This window comes from Globicephala melas, chromosome 21 (genome assembly GCF_963455315.2).
Source record: "Globicephala melas chromosome 21, mGloMel1.2, whole genome shotgun sequence".
In the NCBI taxonomy this organism is placed as follows: domain Eukaryota; kingdom Metazoa; phylum Chordata; class Mammalia; order Artiodactyla; family Delphinidae; genus Globicephala; species Globicephala melas.
This window is the reverse complement of record NC_083334.1, coordinates 6343248-6359397: the sequence shown is the minus strand read 5'-3', so window position 1 is coordinate 6359397 and position 16150 is coordinate 6343248. Positions and strand designations below refer to the sequence as shown.

The window sequence follows — 16150 nt, the reverse complement described above, 5'->3', positions numbered from 1 at the left end:
CATCCCTCAAATGAGATGTACTTAGGGACCCTGATGTCTAAAATTTACACGTTTTCTTTTTATTTATTTATTCATTTTATTTATTTATTTTGGCTGCTCTGGGTCTTCGTTGCCACGTGTGGGCTTTTCTCTAGTTGCGGCGAGCAGGGGCTACTCTTCGTTGCGGTGTGCAAGCTTCTCATCGCGGTGGCTTCTCTTGTTGCAGAGCACGGGCTCTAGGCACATGGGCTTCAGTAGTTGTGGCGCATGGGCTCAGTAGTTGTTGCTCGTGGGCTCTAGAGCGCAGGCTCAGTAGTTGTGGCGCACGGGCTTAGTTGCTCCGCAGCATGTGGGATCTTCCTGGACCAGGGCTTGAACCCATGTCCCATGCATTGGCAGGCGGATTCTTAACCACTGCGCCACCAGGGAAGCCCTAAAATGTACACCTTTTCAAAAGTCATTTTGCAGAATCTTAGGGGGAAGAAAACCTCTTTCGTTGATGAATTGAGGCTTTGTATGAGTTATTTATGGCCAGTTTTTAAATTAGTGAATATTTGCATGTAATTAGAAATGTTGGATTCTTAATGACTGACCTACAAATGAATGTAGGACTGTATTTCACATATAGTCTATGTTAATATTAAGACTTAATTGAATTTGTGCATTTTGGTTGTTCTGCTTGAAATGAAGGTCATAGGTAATTGAATATACTTTTTTTTTCCCCACCATGGGAAATACTCTTAGAATTAATAGGGTTAGCATTGATAAGTTAACAGCAACAATAAAAACACTCACATAAAACAAACCAAATTTTCTTTATGGCTTCACAGATGTATCTTGTGATTTTTCCAGAGGGAACAAGGTATAATCCAGAACTAACAAAGGTCATTTCAGCTAGTCAGACGTTTGCTGCTCAAGAAGGTAAGTAAAACATTACCTGTATTTGAAAATAAAAATTTTAAAGATAATGACATTTTAAATTTTTGTTCCTAGAGAAGATATTTATGTTTTACGACAGATGAAATGAATGAATGTTTTTATTCCTTGAATGAATGTCTGTATTATTTCTTAGGAAATGAAGTTTCTTCTCATTAATTCATATGTATGTTATTCCATATGTCTGAGAGATTAAATTCAAGTGCTTCCTACAGTACGTATTTTGGTGCCGTGGATTTAGGCAAAATCTATCTGGGCACGTGATTATTTAGATGGAACCTTTTTCTGCAGTCTGGGTTCTGTGTGATGGACAGAGTTTCTATTTTGTAGATTGACAGACCTAGATTGGAATCCAGATTCTGACATTTATTAGCAGTGTGGCTGCAAGCTGCCTGATGTGACTGAGCATGAGTTTGCTCGTCTCTTAAAAAAGATCTGTGGATTCTGCATCCATGGATTCAATCAACCACAGATGGAAAATATCTGAAATACATTTTTTTCAGGAAGTTCCAAAAAGCAAAACTTGAAATTGCCATGCTGGCAACTATTTACAAAGCATTTACGTTGCACTTACAACTATTTACGTAGCATTTGTGTTGTATCGGTTTATTAGAAGAAATCCAGAGCTGATTTAAAGCATACAGGAGGATATGTGCAAATACTAGGCCGTTTTATAGAAGGGGCTTGAGCATCTGTGGATTTTGGTATCCAAGTGGTGGAGTTGGGATTGGGGCTAGTCTTAGAAGCAATCCCCTGTGGATACCAAGGGGTATGCCTCAGTCTGTGTAAGAATTAAAGTAGAAGATACGTGAAGTTCCTACTGGAGAATATTACACACAGTTAGTTCACAGTCTTAAAAGCTATTAATGTCCCCAATAATGAGAATGTTCTTAACATCATATTTTAGAAAACTGGATAACTGATACACCAATAAGCTATACAATTTAACCAAATTGGCTGTGTTCTCAAAGGTGTCTCTAAAGATTGACCGTGGATTAGCATGTGGTCTGCCTACTTTGATCAGCAGCGCTACCTGAACAGATGCCTTGTTGCAGCGCTCTGCCAGGGCCTCTGAGGTTATGAGAGCCTGCTGCAAGGGTGGTACTGTTCTGTGTCTGCTCTGACCCATGTGGTAGTGATCATTCGAAATGTGGCTGGTGCATCAGAGGAAATGCATGTTTAATTCTAGCTGGTTTGAGTCAATTCATCATGATCTGAGACGGAATTCTCCCCCTAGACTTCCATCTGGCTAGTCTCCATTTTCCTCCTGCCCTCTGGTGCTTCCCGCTTAGTCTCCTTTCTAGCCTCCTCTTCTGCTTCATGCTGTCCTGTTTCATGTGCTCTCTGGAGTCTGACTTTGGTCTTTTGCATTTATCTCACTTTCTGTGTTTTCGTGGTGGCCTTCATCTCAAGTCCAGAGCTGTCGCCACCATTTATTTCACTGCGGATGACTCACAAAAAGCTTTCTCCCATCCGCACCTCTCTGCCTGACTCAAGACCTGTATTCACAGTGGCCCAGTGGACAGCTTCACCTGATTGACTCAAAGGCATGTCCCAAACTTGGTGTGTCAGATACAGTATTTACCTTTCCACTCATACGCTCTGTCAGCTGGGCCTCTCTCTTCAAGGTTCCTTCCGCTTTTCTTTACAGAATATACACGTATCCCTCTTGGACTAGTATTTAGTCTTAGATGAACATTACCACTAGTTTTGGGCTGCATTCCCAAGCACATATTAATTCATATAACCTTAGGCAGGTTACTTGATTTTTTTTGGTCTATTTCCTTATTTGTAAATCAGGAATCATAATATCTCCTTCATAGGGCTTTTGTGAGATTCAGTGACATAATGTTTATAGAAAGCCTGGTATGTAATATATATTTACTAAGTCATTACTGCTAACTTAGAAAATGGAGGAGAGGTACCACCACAGGTAAATCTATTAATAATGGCAAAAATTGATAGCCGATCCTGAGGGATAAAACAGAAGGGCTAATAAAATTGGATGTAAGAACTCCAGTCATTACCATTTGGAGCTATTATGTAAAAGGCAAGCAAGGCTATGTCTTGTAACCACATTCCTTTAAGAAATATTTATTACAAAGCAGATATGAGTCATTATCCAATCGAGGATAGATAAGAACACACGTATATGATGTACAAAGAGATGAGATGTGAGAAGTACAGATAACACTCCGTGGGAGTTGAAGGAAAAGAGAACTAGTGACACACAGGGTGTCTGGACGACTGCCAAGAGGAGGTGACGTCGGAAATGTAGAATTAGGGCCGACACGTATGGGGAAGGGAGGGAATTCTAGATATAAGAAATAACAATAGCAAAGACATGGAGTTAAGAGCAAAGAGTTTGATGTCTTCAAGCAAAAGATGAGTGAAGGAGAGCTGTGTGAGTTCAGTGCATCAGGCTGGCGTGAGTATCAGTCATGGAAGGCGGCGAATTTTAGGCTTCGTGGTCTGGACGTCACTGCAGAGTTGAATGGAAGTCATTGAACAGTATTCTTTGTAATTAGTTCATTATGTTTTCTTTAAGAAATCACAGTCTTAATTCCATTTTTCTAAAAGCATGTTCTATAACTGAGCCCACAAGATATTTTGGGGAAAAAAAGGGTTTCATGTCCAAACGGGTTTAGAAAATGTTGCATTTTATATCCTTTCCTTAGGGAGTTATAGTTCACGTTTGTGTATTAGTCTCAGAAAAGTACTGTTGTGAAAATGTCTTATTTTGTTTAAGGAACCGTTTTCTAGATTTGTATAAGAAAACAATGATCTAAAATGGTTACACAAAATTTGGGGTTTTCATGAAGTAAATTTTTATGGTTTCAGAAAATTGCGGCTCTCCTGAATTATTCCTTCTCTAATGATTCTAGGTTGCTGAGCCCTGACTTTAACAAAATATATATTTTACTCTTTGAAGCTTAAAATAGTTTATAGATGAATTAGTTTGAGACTCTTCATAAAAACTTGAGTTATGAAGGCTATAAACTATATAATTTTCAGTTACACTTGTGTGTCACCTCTTATATCCACTTTAATTCTGTTTAGGAATTACAATTTTATGTTAGATGAGATGAAAGGGAAACAATAAACTTAATATTTGGGGATTTTTTCCCTGTTACTTTTCATGTGTCTTGTAAAATCTGATGCATTTTGTTGTCATTAAATAATCAACTACATCTTGGAACACGTGTTTTCAATGAGTAGAACAGCGAGCTGAACTCTGGAGAAGTTGACCTAGAGTGCTTTAAGTCCTCACAGACTGTGCTGATTTCATTTTTGATTTCTAACATGTAACACATTCTGCTAAGGTGGTACAACTAGCCATAATGTCTTCTAGGAGTTTATAATTTAATAGGAGAGAAAAACATGATTGTATTTGTTATCTATTGAGGTGTAACATATTATTCCGTACCTTAATGGCTTAAAATGACAAACATTTATTATCTCACGGTCTCTGTGGGTCAGATGTGTTTAGCTGGTGGCTTCGCGCTCAGGGTCGGTCTGAGGCTGCAGTCAAGGTGTCCGCCGGGGCCGTGGTCACATCCTGGCTTCCCTGGGGAGGAGCTGCCCCCGCGCTCATCACACGGCTGTCAACAGGCCTCGGGTCCTCTGTGGCTGTTGGCTGCAGAGTCCGTTTCTTGACACTTGAGCCTCTTCACAGAGCTCCTCACAACAGGACAGCTTGCTCCTCTAGAGCGATGGATCAGGGAGGGGCGGGGACAGGAAGAGGGAGAGGTAGTGACAGTGGGAGCATAGGGGAGGGTGAGCGAGACAAGCATGGTCTTCTCAGAACCTAACCTCAGAAGTGACACCCCGTCGCTTTTGCCATATTCTCTTCGTTAGAAACAGTTCACTGGGTCCAGCCCACACCCCAGGGGAGACTGTACAGGGGTGTGACTACAAAAAGGGCCGTGCTAGAGGCTGCCGACCCCAGTGGTGCTCAAGTAGGAGTTTTGCGTAAATAGTGACATCGCGCTACACTGTGATGAGACACCGATGAGCAGAGTGCACTTGAGGTTAACTCAGTTCCAGATGCGGGTTCGGTGAGGCTTCCTGGGAGAGGAAGCATCTGGGCGGCTGTAAAGAGCCTTGCTGGAAGAGGCGTTGGTCGTGGGGAGGCTGCCTTTCAGTAGGAAAGGGTGGCACGAGCCCAGGAGCGCTGAGAGCTCTCTGCTGTCTCAAAGCACAGTCAGTGTGTGGGGCGTAGGGCAGAGTGAGAGCCTGGGGGGTTCCCGCTACTGGCAGGAAGGCCTGAGCGCGGCTCCGCAGGGGCAGTTGAGGTCCTCACAGTAGTAACCAGATGTCCAGAAACTAGTACGCTGTTTTCAACACCTTCGCCTCTTACAACCCTTTTATAATGTGTGATGGACTAATTCATTAAATATATTAAGCAAGTCAGAATTAGCCCTGGACATTTTATTGTATCTTGTCATCGGGTCAGATCACTAGTTGTTGTTGAGGTATAATAAGTTTGCATGATGGAATGAGTATAATCCCAGATTACTGTCTGTGTGGAGAATAACATAGAATTATTGTGTGTTTTGGCTTTGAAGGACTAATGATTTCTTTTGTACAATGTGTGTGTGTGTGTGTGTGTGTGTGTCCTGCTATTTAAATATTGGTGTACTTTTTTCAGTTGGGTAAGACAAATGGTTATTTGCAAATAGATTTATTTACTGGGTTATGTTTACGCAGATTTGTCGTTTCAGTCCAGGTTTTAGGGCCTGTGTTAGTCACCTCGGGCTGCCGTAACAAGCCACCACAGACTGAGTGGCTTAAACAGCAGGCATTTATTTTCTCCCAGTTCTGGAGGCTGGATGTCCAAGACCAAGGTACCAGCAGGGTTGGTTTCTCTTGAGGCCTCTCTTCCTGGCTTGTAGGCAACCACCTTCTTGCTGTGTCCTCACATGACCTTTCCTCTGTGGGCTCGCTCACAGAGCGAGGTCTCAGGCATCCCTTCCTCTTTTTATAAGGACATCAGTCCTGTTGGACTAGAGCCCCACCTTTATGACCTCATTTAACCTGAATTACCTCCCTAAAGACCCTTTGGGGTTAGGGCTTCAAAATGAATTAGTGGGGCAGGGGTGGGGTGGGGACAGGGACAGACACTTCAGTCCATAACAGGGCCTTAAATTATTTTTCTATATGTAATTACATTTAATACTAATATTTCTTAATTTATCATTTTAAAAACAATGTATATAAATACATTATATAAATATTATTACCTTTTAAATTTAATAGCTTATATATAGCTACTAAAAGTTACTTATTTTTTAAAATGCACACTAATTTTGTAATGCTAAAACAAGTACTTTTTTTTTTTTTTTTTTTTTTTTGCTGTATGCGGGCCTCTCACTGTTGTGGCCTCTCCCGTTGCGGAGCACAGGCTCCGGATGCGCAGGCTCAGCGGCCATGGCCATGGCTCACGGGCCCAGCCACTCCACGGCATGTGGGATCCTCCCGGACCAGGGCATAAACCCATGTCCCCTGCATCGGCAGGCGGACTCTCAACCGCTGTGCCACCAGGGAAGCCCTAAAACAAGTACTTTTAAGTAATTCTTAAAATAGCATAATAATGATATATACTGTAGGTTTTTAAATCTAATAGTACCCTAGTCACCAGTAACTGACCATTATTGGTCTGTCATTTTTCTATGAGTTGTAGATCTTTCTCAAAGTTACCAAAAGGGGAAAAAGAATGAATAATTTGTCTCATGGATATAATTTTTAACTGCTAAGTATTCTTTCTTTAAATTCTGTAACTGGGAAAACTTGCTATCTATTAGAAATATATTTTCTTGTAACTATAAAGGTAATTATTTCCCACCACACATAAAGGAAATTGATTTGTGAACAGTATAGGCAGAAAAAGTGTTTCCTGTTTTCTTTCCTCTTAGGTCACAACTAAATGACATTGCTTGAAAATAAAAACAAATGAACTTGTTTATCCAGCTGCTAAGCTAATTTTTCTTCAGGAAAATTGAAACTTAGTAGGACTTGTTAGTCTGTGATATGTTTTGCTTCAAAACATTATTAATTTTGCTCCTAAAGTACACCTTCATTTGAATCTGACTTGATAAAAAAATAGAAAAACAAACCAAAATGAACCTTTTTAATTTAGATTTTTAAAATTTGATACTTGTTTACATGTTAAGTCATTATACCATATACCATTGACGGTGATGGCCGGTTCAAGAGGGAGGAGTGGTGGGTGTGGGTGTGTCTGTTTGTCTGTCTTATAAACCCTAAATATTTCAAGCCCCTGGATAACACTATTTCCTAGAAGTATATGTTGCTTCAAAAAAATATTAACCACAAAATATGTTCATTTATTATTAGAGTTGTTGTTTAAGGTACGTCTGTGTTAGAGCGTCATGAATTCTTAATATTGTCCACTTCAAAGGTTGTCAGATTAATGATCTCTAAATTCCATTCTCACTTGAAACTAAATGTTAGTCATTCCTTTAAAAAAGACTTACTCATATTTCCAAATAAATTAGTCAAGATTTTGTTTAACTACAACCAACCTCTCCAGGACAAACATTAAGATTTTGAGAAGTTTGAAATATCGGTAGAGTCTTCAAGAAACTACTAAGCAAGGTATATATTGAAGGCTGCTCAATTTTGGGAATTGAGCAATCCCTCAATCCCCTACATTTAGGGAAAAGAGAGTTGTTTTTTCAGAAATGCTAACGTAGAACTTGTCATTTCAGAAAACTATGGTAAAACATTTAGTAAGGAAAGCTTCAACATAATATGTAAATATAATAGAATTATATGGTATAACAGTATTATAGAAATGTAAATAAAATAGTATAAAAGAGTACTATACAGTATAATAGTATTAAATAAATATAAAGAAAATAATATGGCAGGTAAAAATGATCTTTTTGTGTTTCTAAATTGTTTATTTTGTTAAGTAACCAATTAGATTATTTTAATTTAAATCCAACAGCCTATCACACAGTGACCTCTTCCTCTTCTGACGTCCCGAGGAAGTTCATTTTCGGCCCGTTGTTGAGCGTTATTGCTGTTTTGTGTCGTTGCGCGTCTGTTAATCTTTGCAGCGATTTGTAGAATGCTCTTGTTCCTAGAAAGGCCACAAAGTAAATCTCATGGATCTCAATTACTGTTGAGTCAGAGATCATAGATGGTTCGGGATATACAAACAGAAAAGAATTATATTGGAAAACCACACTCGAACCTTATATTCCCAGTCTAGAATGTTTTGTTCTTGTATGCTGGTCATTTTTGAAAAAGAACAGGAGTGAACAAAGGGAGTTGAGAAGGCTTTCAAATTATATTTGTAGTGATATAGTCACCATCCTCCTCCACCGTCTAAATCGCAGCCGTAGTTATTTCACTTCTCGATCCTCTGGCCTCTTGCTTCCTTTTTCTGTAGCGTGGCTCCCGCTGGCACCGCTCAGGTCGCAGTCTCAGGGGAACGGCGGCAGCAGGGAGCAGTGCTTGTAGATCTGGAAGAACTCGGTGGGGGAGACCAGGTCACCTGTCACAACATTCCTGTGGGGCTTTGGACATCGCAAACATTCAGGGATTTTGAGAGCTTTGGTTTGCCTCTTTGAGGTCATTTCCATACCATTTACTTAAAAAAATTTTTTTTTTTTTTTTTTTTGCGATACGCGGGCCTCTCACTGTTGTGGCCTCTCCCATTGCGGAGCACAGGCTCCGGACGCGCAGGCTCAGCGGCCATGGCTCATGGGCCCAGCTGCTCCATGGCACGTGGGATCTTCCTGGACTGGGGCACGAACCCGTGTCCCCTGCATCGGCAGGCGGACTCTCAACCACTGCGCCACCAGGGAAGCCCTACTTAAAAATTTTACCAGAATAAATACTGCTGTTTACTCCTCCTGCCTTTTCACAGTCCTTTCAGCTGCCCTTTTGCGAATTCTTGATCCACTCAAGCCTGGTCTGAACTCTCAGTCAGCAGTTCCCAGATTGGTGCCGGAACCAGCAACATCAGCATTGTCCAGAAACTGGCATGAAATCCAGATTCTCAGGATCCACCCCAGACCCACTGCCTCAGAAGCTCTGGGGCTGAGGCTCAGCCTTGCAGATGACCCTGAGGCATCCCAAAGTTTTAGAACCACTGGTCCAAGCGAGATTAGTTGTGTGCTCAACAGGCTAGTTGGGTCAGATTCTGGTGTTTTAACTAGAACATGTGGATCTATTATTTATTGGTAAACTTTCATTTTATTCTTGTTTCATTAAGAAAAAGAAAAAAAATAATAGCAGTTACTTACCCATTGTAGGGAACAGACATGGGGAATAGGGAAGGGGCTTTCCATCTGGGTCCTGTAAACTTCAGGTACTGCTTTCCTAATTTAAATCTTTCTCAGTTATGTGAGGTGTTTCATTTGAACTCATTTTCCTTAGAAGCGTTTTAGATATTTGGCTAGGAAAATTGGCATCTTATGTATCTTAATCTTCCCCCTGCAGCTATTAAAGTGAGCTCAGAAGTGGTTTTTACCACAGCAGCCAGCAGGATGATAGACATAAACTTTTAGAACTCTAGTAGTAGAAGACAGAAATTTTAGTGACACACCTATAATGGCAAAACGGATACCTAGAATTTTCATGTTATTGAGCAAGTTATATTATTGATCAAGATCTTTGTAGTTTTAAAACTCTTTAGGATTTGTGGAATTCAGCTTTCATCCTTTGAATAACACTGCCTATTGTATAGGTTTAAGGGTCCTTTCAAAACATAAAAGCAAAAGGATTTTTTTTGGTAGACTTCACTCAGTAGAAGTTATTAGTATGTCTGGAACATCATATAAACAAATTTAAGTGGCAAATGGCAAGCTAATATTTGTAATATAAGGCATATTAATAAACTTAGTATAGAAAGAGATCTTGCTAATTAGTAAGAAAAAGACAAATGAAATAATGGGGAAAAGGACATGAATAGGAAATTTAAGAGATATGAATGATCCACACCAGTGAACAAATGTCCTTCCTCCCTAATAATCAAGGTAATACAAATTAAATGCGCATTGTGAGACCAGCTTTTGAAGGCCAACCTGGCAAACATTAAAAAGGAAAGTTACTGCCCAGTATTGGCCCAGGTTTGGTGGAAAAGACACACTTCTCTTTCTACTGGGCGCTAAGACGACATGCTTGTTTCCCGTGGTGCTGTGACAGATTGCCACAGATGTGTCCTCTTACAGTGCCGGCAGCCGGGAGTGTGAAATGGTCTCACGGGCTGAAATCAGTGTGGGCATAACTAGTTCTGTTCGTAGGCTCTCAGTGAAAGTCCGTTTTCTTGCACAGGATCCAGTGATGGTTTAATGCTCTGCGTTTATAGTCTTGAAATTGCACTGGGTCCTGCAGATTATGTAGCTGGTTCTGCCTCTACCTCTTCCTTGCTGTTCCTTCCTCTGAAGCTTTTTCTTTTTTGGCTTAATTCTGACCTGTCTTTCCTTGGCCCTGCTGTAACTCTGAAGGCCTTCGGGAGCTCTCCTGTGTCTCCTGGCCCTGCACTCTGCTCCCCCCACCTTGCACTTCCCGTCCCCTGGCCTTTTGACAGTCCTTAGCTGTCAGTAACCCGGCTTTTTCTACCTTCTCAGCAACTGGGAACGTGATAAAAATCCATGCTGATTGCCGTCTGCAACCAATCCACACCATCAAATCTCAGCTGAGCCAATTACGCTGTGTTTAGCGATTCTTTATTTTTCTCTTTTTGACTATCTGTTCTGTTTTTCAGATTTCCCCCCTCACATCTCAAGGTTTCTCTGCCTTGAAGAAGTTATGTTTCTCTGACAAGATTGTATCATACAATCATATTTATCTCTGTTTCAAAATCTTAATGTTGCTGCTTCAGCAGTTGCCTTTTGCTCGCATTACCTCCACACTGTTCCCCCGGTTCACAAGCACAGCCTGTTTCTCACATGGATGGATCGTGTGTGTGTGTGAGAGTGTGCACGTATACCCCACCTAAGGCTTTGCTGTTGTCTCTGTCCTTTTCTTTGGCGCTAGAGAAGTGTGGGCCCCGTGCGTGCTCACATTTACTCCACCCAGCCTCCAGAAGCTAATCCCAGTGAGCTCTGACTCAACGGAGTGTCACGTCACTTTGGTCACTTGTCGTATTTGTCAATGTGCACGTAACATACAAAGTCATTACTTATGCTCGCCTTGTCACCTCTCCCTTTAGTATTCTCAGTCGCTGCCGTTACTTCAGTTGTCATGTCTAGTCAGATGATTCCCAAATGTTTACTTCTGCCACTTTATAGACCATATTTTCAACTACTTGTAGAGGGTTCTCTCCAACTTCAGCTTCAGCGCCCCAACTGGACTCACCTTTTCCTTGTTAGCTGCCTCGTGTTCTGCCACTTGTGCTCTTTCTGCACGATGGGTATCCGCACACACGCTGACACGCACACACCCTCCGCCGCGCTTCCTCATGCCCATCTCTTCCTATGGATGGCCCAGCCTCGTCCATGTCTGCTAGGGCAGAAGCCTCGTTACTTTTTACTCCGTTTTTTTTTTTTAACTGCCACATTTAATTTTTGCTGAATCGATGTATATTTGGCTTTTTGAACATCACTTGACTACATTTTCTCGTTCCAGTTGCACTACTTCAGTCCTAATTCAGGACCTCATTGCCTATGACCTGATGTCCTAAACTATTTCTGAAACCTAAACCGTGCTTCTTAGCACCTAGATATTATTTCTCCTTTGGCCTAAAATCCATGGAGTCCCACAGACCAACATAAGTACATCCGCCCATCGTTCTAAAGCCTTCAGCAGTGTCGCCCGGTGCACTTAGCAGTCTTAACTCCTTACTGGCTCTGGACATGTGCTCCACAGACCTTCCACATCCTGCCTCTCTTCCTTCATTCATCCGCTAGGCTTTCCCCCACTTTCTACCCTACTAGCCTCCATCCTGGCCTCACTCCAACGTGCTGTTTTTCCTGAAGCCTTTACCAGTAAGTTATGAGTGAGTGACAGTATCTTTAAGTGTGAATAATATTTTTATATTCTGAGGATATTTTTAATCTCTTAAGACATTCTACCGTGTACTATAGCTATTTATTTTATTGTCTCATTAACCTCTAACCTACATGTTTATAATTTTAGAGTAGTATCTTGTTAATAATTACTGAATTAGAAAGTACTGAACAAGACATTATAAAGTCTTGTGAGCTGTGTGACTTTGAGCAAATGATTTTATCCCTCTGAACCTTGGTTACTTAATTTTTGGCAGTAAAGTGAGATGATAATACGTATGTGTGTGTGCATGTACATATATATTATATATATAGAGATATATATATATAAAATGTAGAATCCCCTGCATGGATCAATAAAGATTTTCTGTCCAATGAGTATCATTCATTTATGTTTCCAATATATAATACTAACAACACAATTTCAGTTATACCAAGCATCACTATAATGGCCCTCGGGGAGAAGCTTGGTCAAAAGGTAAGGTAGAGTATCGTTAGTACCAACTAGAAGTTCAGGAGATCTAGAGATGGAAACAAGGCACAGCAGATACTAGAACAGGCTAGATATTGACCAGAAGCAATTTAATTAGCTACCATTTTCCTATTTAGGGCTCAGGGGTTTTCTCTTCCGTAGAGGCAGAGGCAGTCCTCAGTATGGTGAGCTCGAGCTCAAGCAGTTAATTATAAATGCCTGTTATCTGGCTCTCTCTGTACTGAAACTCTGATTGGTCTCTATAGTGTTATTATGAAATTGGTTTTATTTTTTATTTTATATTTATTTATTTTTGGTCGCGTTGGGTCTTCACTGCTATGCGCGGATTTTCTCTAGCTGTGGTGAGCGGGGGCTACCCTTCGTTGCGGTGTGCGGGCTTCTCACTGCGGTGGCTTCTCTTGCTGCGGAGCACAGGCTCTAGGCACGTGGGCTTCAGTAGTTGTGGCATGCGGGCTTAGTAGTTGTGGCTCACATGCTCTAGAGCGCAGGCTCAGTAGTTGTGGCGCACGGGCTTAGTTGCTCTGCGGCATGTGGGATCTTCCCAGACCAGGGCTGGAACCCGTGTCCCCTGCATTGGCAGGCTGATTCTTAACCACTGCACCACCAGGGAAGTCCCTATGAAATTGGTTTTATAATAATGAGCCAAGGTTTGGAGCAGCCCCTAGTACATTCCTCAGTGAGAAGGCTTTGCCTTCACTTTGTCTACATACTAGTGATAGGTATTTCTTATTCATCTGCCACAAAGTTGATTTTTCCAAACCTTCACTATAACTCATTTTTAGGGAAGTATTACTTTTCTGTCTTCTTATCTTCTTACTGATTTAACTTAGATTCTAATAATTGTTCTTACTGCATACCACAGTGTGATTCTGTAGAACTATGGACGTAATAAAACTGGGTGAGTTCCAATAGCAAAGAAGGAAGTATTAACTAATTTAATTGACAAACCAGTGTTTCCCAGCCTGGTATACTATTCAGATTTTTGTTATAAGTTTGTGAATAAATTAAACTGTTTCTGCCCTAGGGACTCAAGTCAGACATGTGGTTGTGGGAATCTTTGTCTTTCCCACACCACTCTGCATTTTAAAAATTCTTCTGCGGGAAGATCCCGACATACTATAGCTGTTCTTTCTTATGCAGCTAATTTTCCCTGGAGAGAAGCCATAGAAAATCCAAATCAAGTTTTTTTCTAGTCTATTTTCATGTCACTTCTTCGGAGAGCTACACTTTTCTGTTAAATTGTCAATAAATATTCTAATCCAGGAAAAGGGGGACAGTAGGAAATAGGACGGGGAAAGGAACAAATTCTTAGCATTAGCAGGCACACTAATGAATGTGTGATGAATTATTCTATATAAATTGCAATATTGTCTCACTTAAAGAAGCTTTTGAAAGTATAGGTGTGGTATATAACTGATTCAGTTTGCTGTACCCCTGAAACTAACACAACATTGTGAATCAACTATAGTCCAATAAAAATTTAAAAAAATAAAAGTATATGTGTGTGTATATATATAAATAATATACTCAAGAGAATTGAAATCGTATGTTCATACCAAGACTTGTCCACGTGCAGCATTCATATGCATTTTATATGAATGTTCATAGCTGCGTTGCTCACAATAGCCAGAGGGTGAAAACAACCCACATGTCTGTCAGCTGGTCAGTGGATTTACAAAATGTGGCATATCCATACGATGGAACATTATGCAGCCAGAAAAAGTAATGAAGTACTGATGTATGTGCCGGACACAAACGTCCACATGCTGTGATTTCATTTACGTGAAATGTTCATAATCGGGAAATCCATAGAGACTGAGAGTAGATTTGTGGTAGTGGGGTGGGTGTGTGCCGGGAGGATAGTGTGCAGTGTCTGCCGTGGCTGAAAGGTGTCTTTGGAGTGGTGAAAATGGTCTGGGATTTGTTAGTGGTGAGGGTTGTAAAGCTCTTTGAATAAACTAAAACCATTGAATTGTATGCTTTACAATGGTGAATTTTATGGTATGTGAATTAGAGTTCAGATTTTTTAAAAAGTTTACCGAGGAATTAGATTCTTTGGTTACCCTAAAAGTCAGGCCAGTATTTCATGTTATATAGACCACATCAGCTCTTAGTTCAAATATTGTACACAGTGGGGGTCATTTAGGTTCCCACCGCATCTCTATTTGAGTAGAAATAGAACTGAAAGCATCAGGGACTTGGAGTCAGAAATTAGGGAATTGTTCCTGAGTCTTGAGTGACCATGGGCAAGGTGCTACCACCTTTATTCTGTTGCCAGAAATGAGGATCATATGTTTACTCTTGTCAGAGTTTTCCAAATCAAAGGGTTTCTGAGAGGCCATAAGCTTCTTGAGGGCAGGTTTCCAACAGCTTCCCACCGGGTCTTATACATGTAGATATTTAATAAATGTGTATTAAATGACTGTTGATTTAAATTGAGGAGGTCATGGGAGAGCTTTCTAAACTTCCAGCGCCCTGTAGGTATGCGGTTTAACCGAAAGTGTATACTGGTCTATTCGTGGAAACTTAAAACCAGTGTAGATGTTATGTTCTATTTCGAGGGTGTTCTGTGACTAACGTATGGCCACACTGAATCAACTTCTTTTCTAGGCCTTCCAGTATTAAAACATGTGCTGACACCAAGAATAAAGGCAACTCATGTTGCTTTTGATTCTATGAAGAATTACTTAGATGCAATTTATGATGTTACAGTGGCTTTTGAGGGGACTGTGGATGATAAAGGGCAGCGGAAAGAAGCGCCGTCCATGGCTGGTAAGTTGGTTTCGAGCGAGTCGTGTATGTTCACCCAGGTAGAGTTTATCTTGTAAAAAGGTAGGTGTGTTCTACTACATTACATTGATATGGTTTCCAAGTATATATACTTGTATTTCTCACGTATTTTTTATTAATCTGTAACAGTTGAAATTTCATTAGTCCTGCTAAGTTTGGTACTTCTTGGCTGTCCTGTTAGTCCTTGAACTTGCCCAATACCATTAACTCAGCCTCTTTCCTCCCAAGGTTTACACCAAGAAATGGAAAAGTTACATAAATCTAAGGAAGGAGTGAGGCAGGAGAGTGGAACCTAGCGGCGCCGAGGTGAATCTAAGGAAGGAGTGAGGCAGGAGAGTGCAACCTAGCAGCGCTGAGGTGTGCACTGATGCTCAGTGTCTATCTTTGTATGTGTTTTTCATATAACATCGGTGACATCTAGTGTCACTGACAGTTACGTGACTTTTTCTTTTTTTCAGCCATGTGCTAGGTATTGGGGACCTTTGAGCTACTGTTTATGTCAGAATAACCAGAAAAAACTAGAATTGTAAGCAAGCAGAATGTTTTAGTTAGACATACCCACAGGCACTCGTGATTGCTGTCGCCGTTGGGACGTGGGGTGGGCACAGGACGCGTGTGGAGCCGCCGTCCCCTCCTCGGGGTGTCAGGCTGGGGCCTCACGCTTCGCCTTGGCAGCTGGCGGCCGTGCGACTAGCTTGCTTGTCAGGTGCTTCTCTCCGTAGCAGCTCTTGAAGGCGGCTGTTCAGAAAGTGTTCAGGGGCACAGAGGGTAGCTCCCGGACGTTGGGAGAGAGGACAGACGGCTGAGGCAGGAAGGGACTAAAAGGTGGCAAATTTGATGGTGGCGGGAGGAGGTCAGACCTGGGGCGGCTGCACCTAAAGCAAGACCGACCGACCACTCTCGTGACCGCCTTCAACTCCGAGGAAAGCCGGAAGCTCACGCTTTTTAAATTTTATTTTAAGTGTAA

The 16150-nt window shown here is 41.2% G+C and overlaps 1 protein-coding gene across 3 annotated transcripts in view; it reads left to right on the top strand.

Moving 5' to 3' along the window:
- AGPAT5 (1-acylglycerol-3-phosphate O-acyltransferase 5) overlaps positions 1 to 16150 on the top strand; it is a 62557-nt gene that overhangs the window by 36082 nt on the left and 10325 nt on the right. For 2 of the 3 annotated variants that reach the window (XM_060291527.1, XM_030830140.2), the window contains 2 exons: positions 810 to 900; positions 15004 to 15165. In XM_060291527.1, coding sequence (XP_060147510.1) covers positions 810 to 900; positions 15004 to 15165 — 253 coding nt within the window. The remainder of the gene's footprint in view (positions 1 to 809; positions 901 to 15003; positions 15166 to 16150) is intronic. The other variant, XM_060291528.1, reaches the window with a different exon arrangement.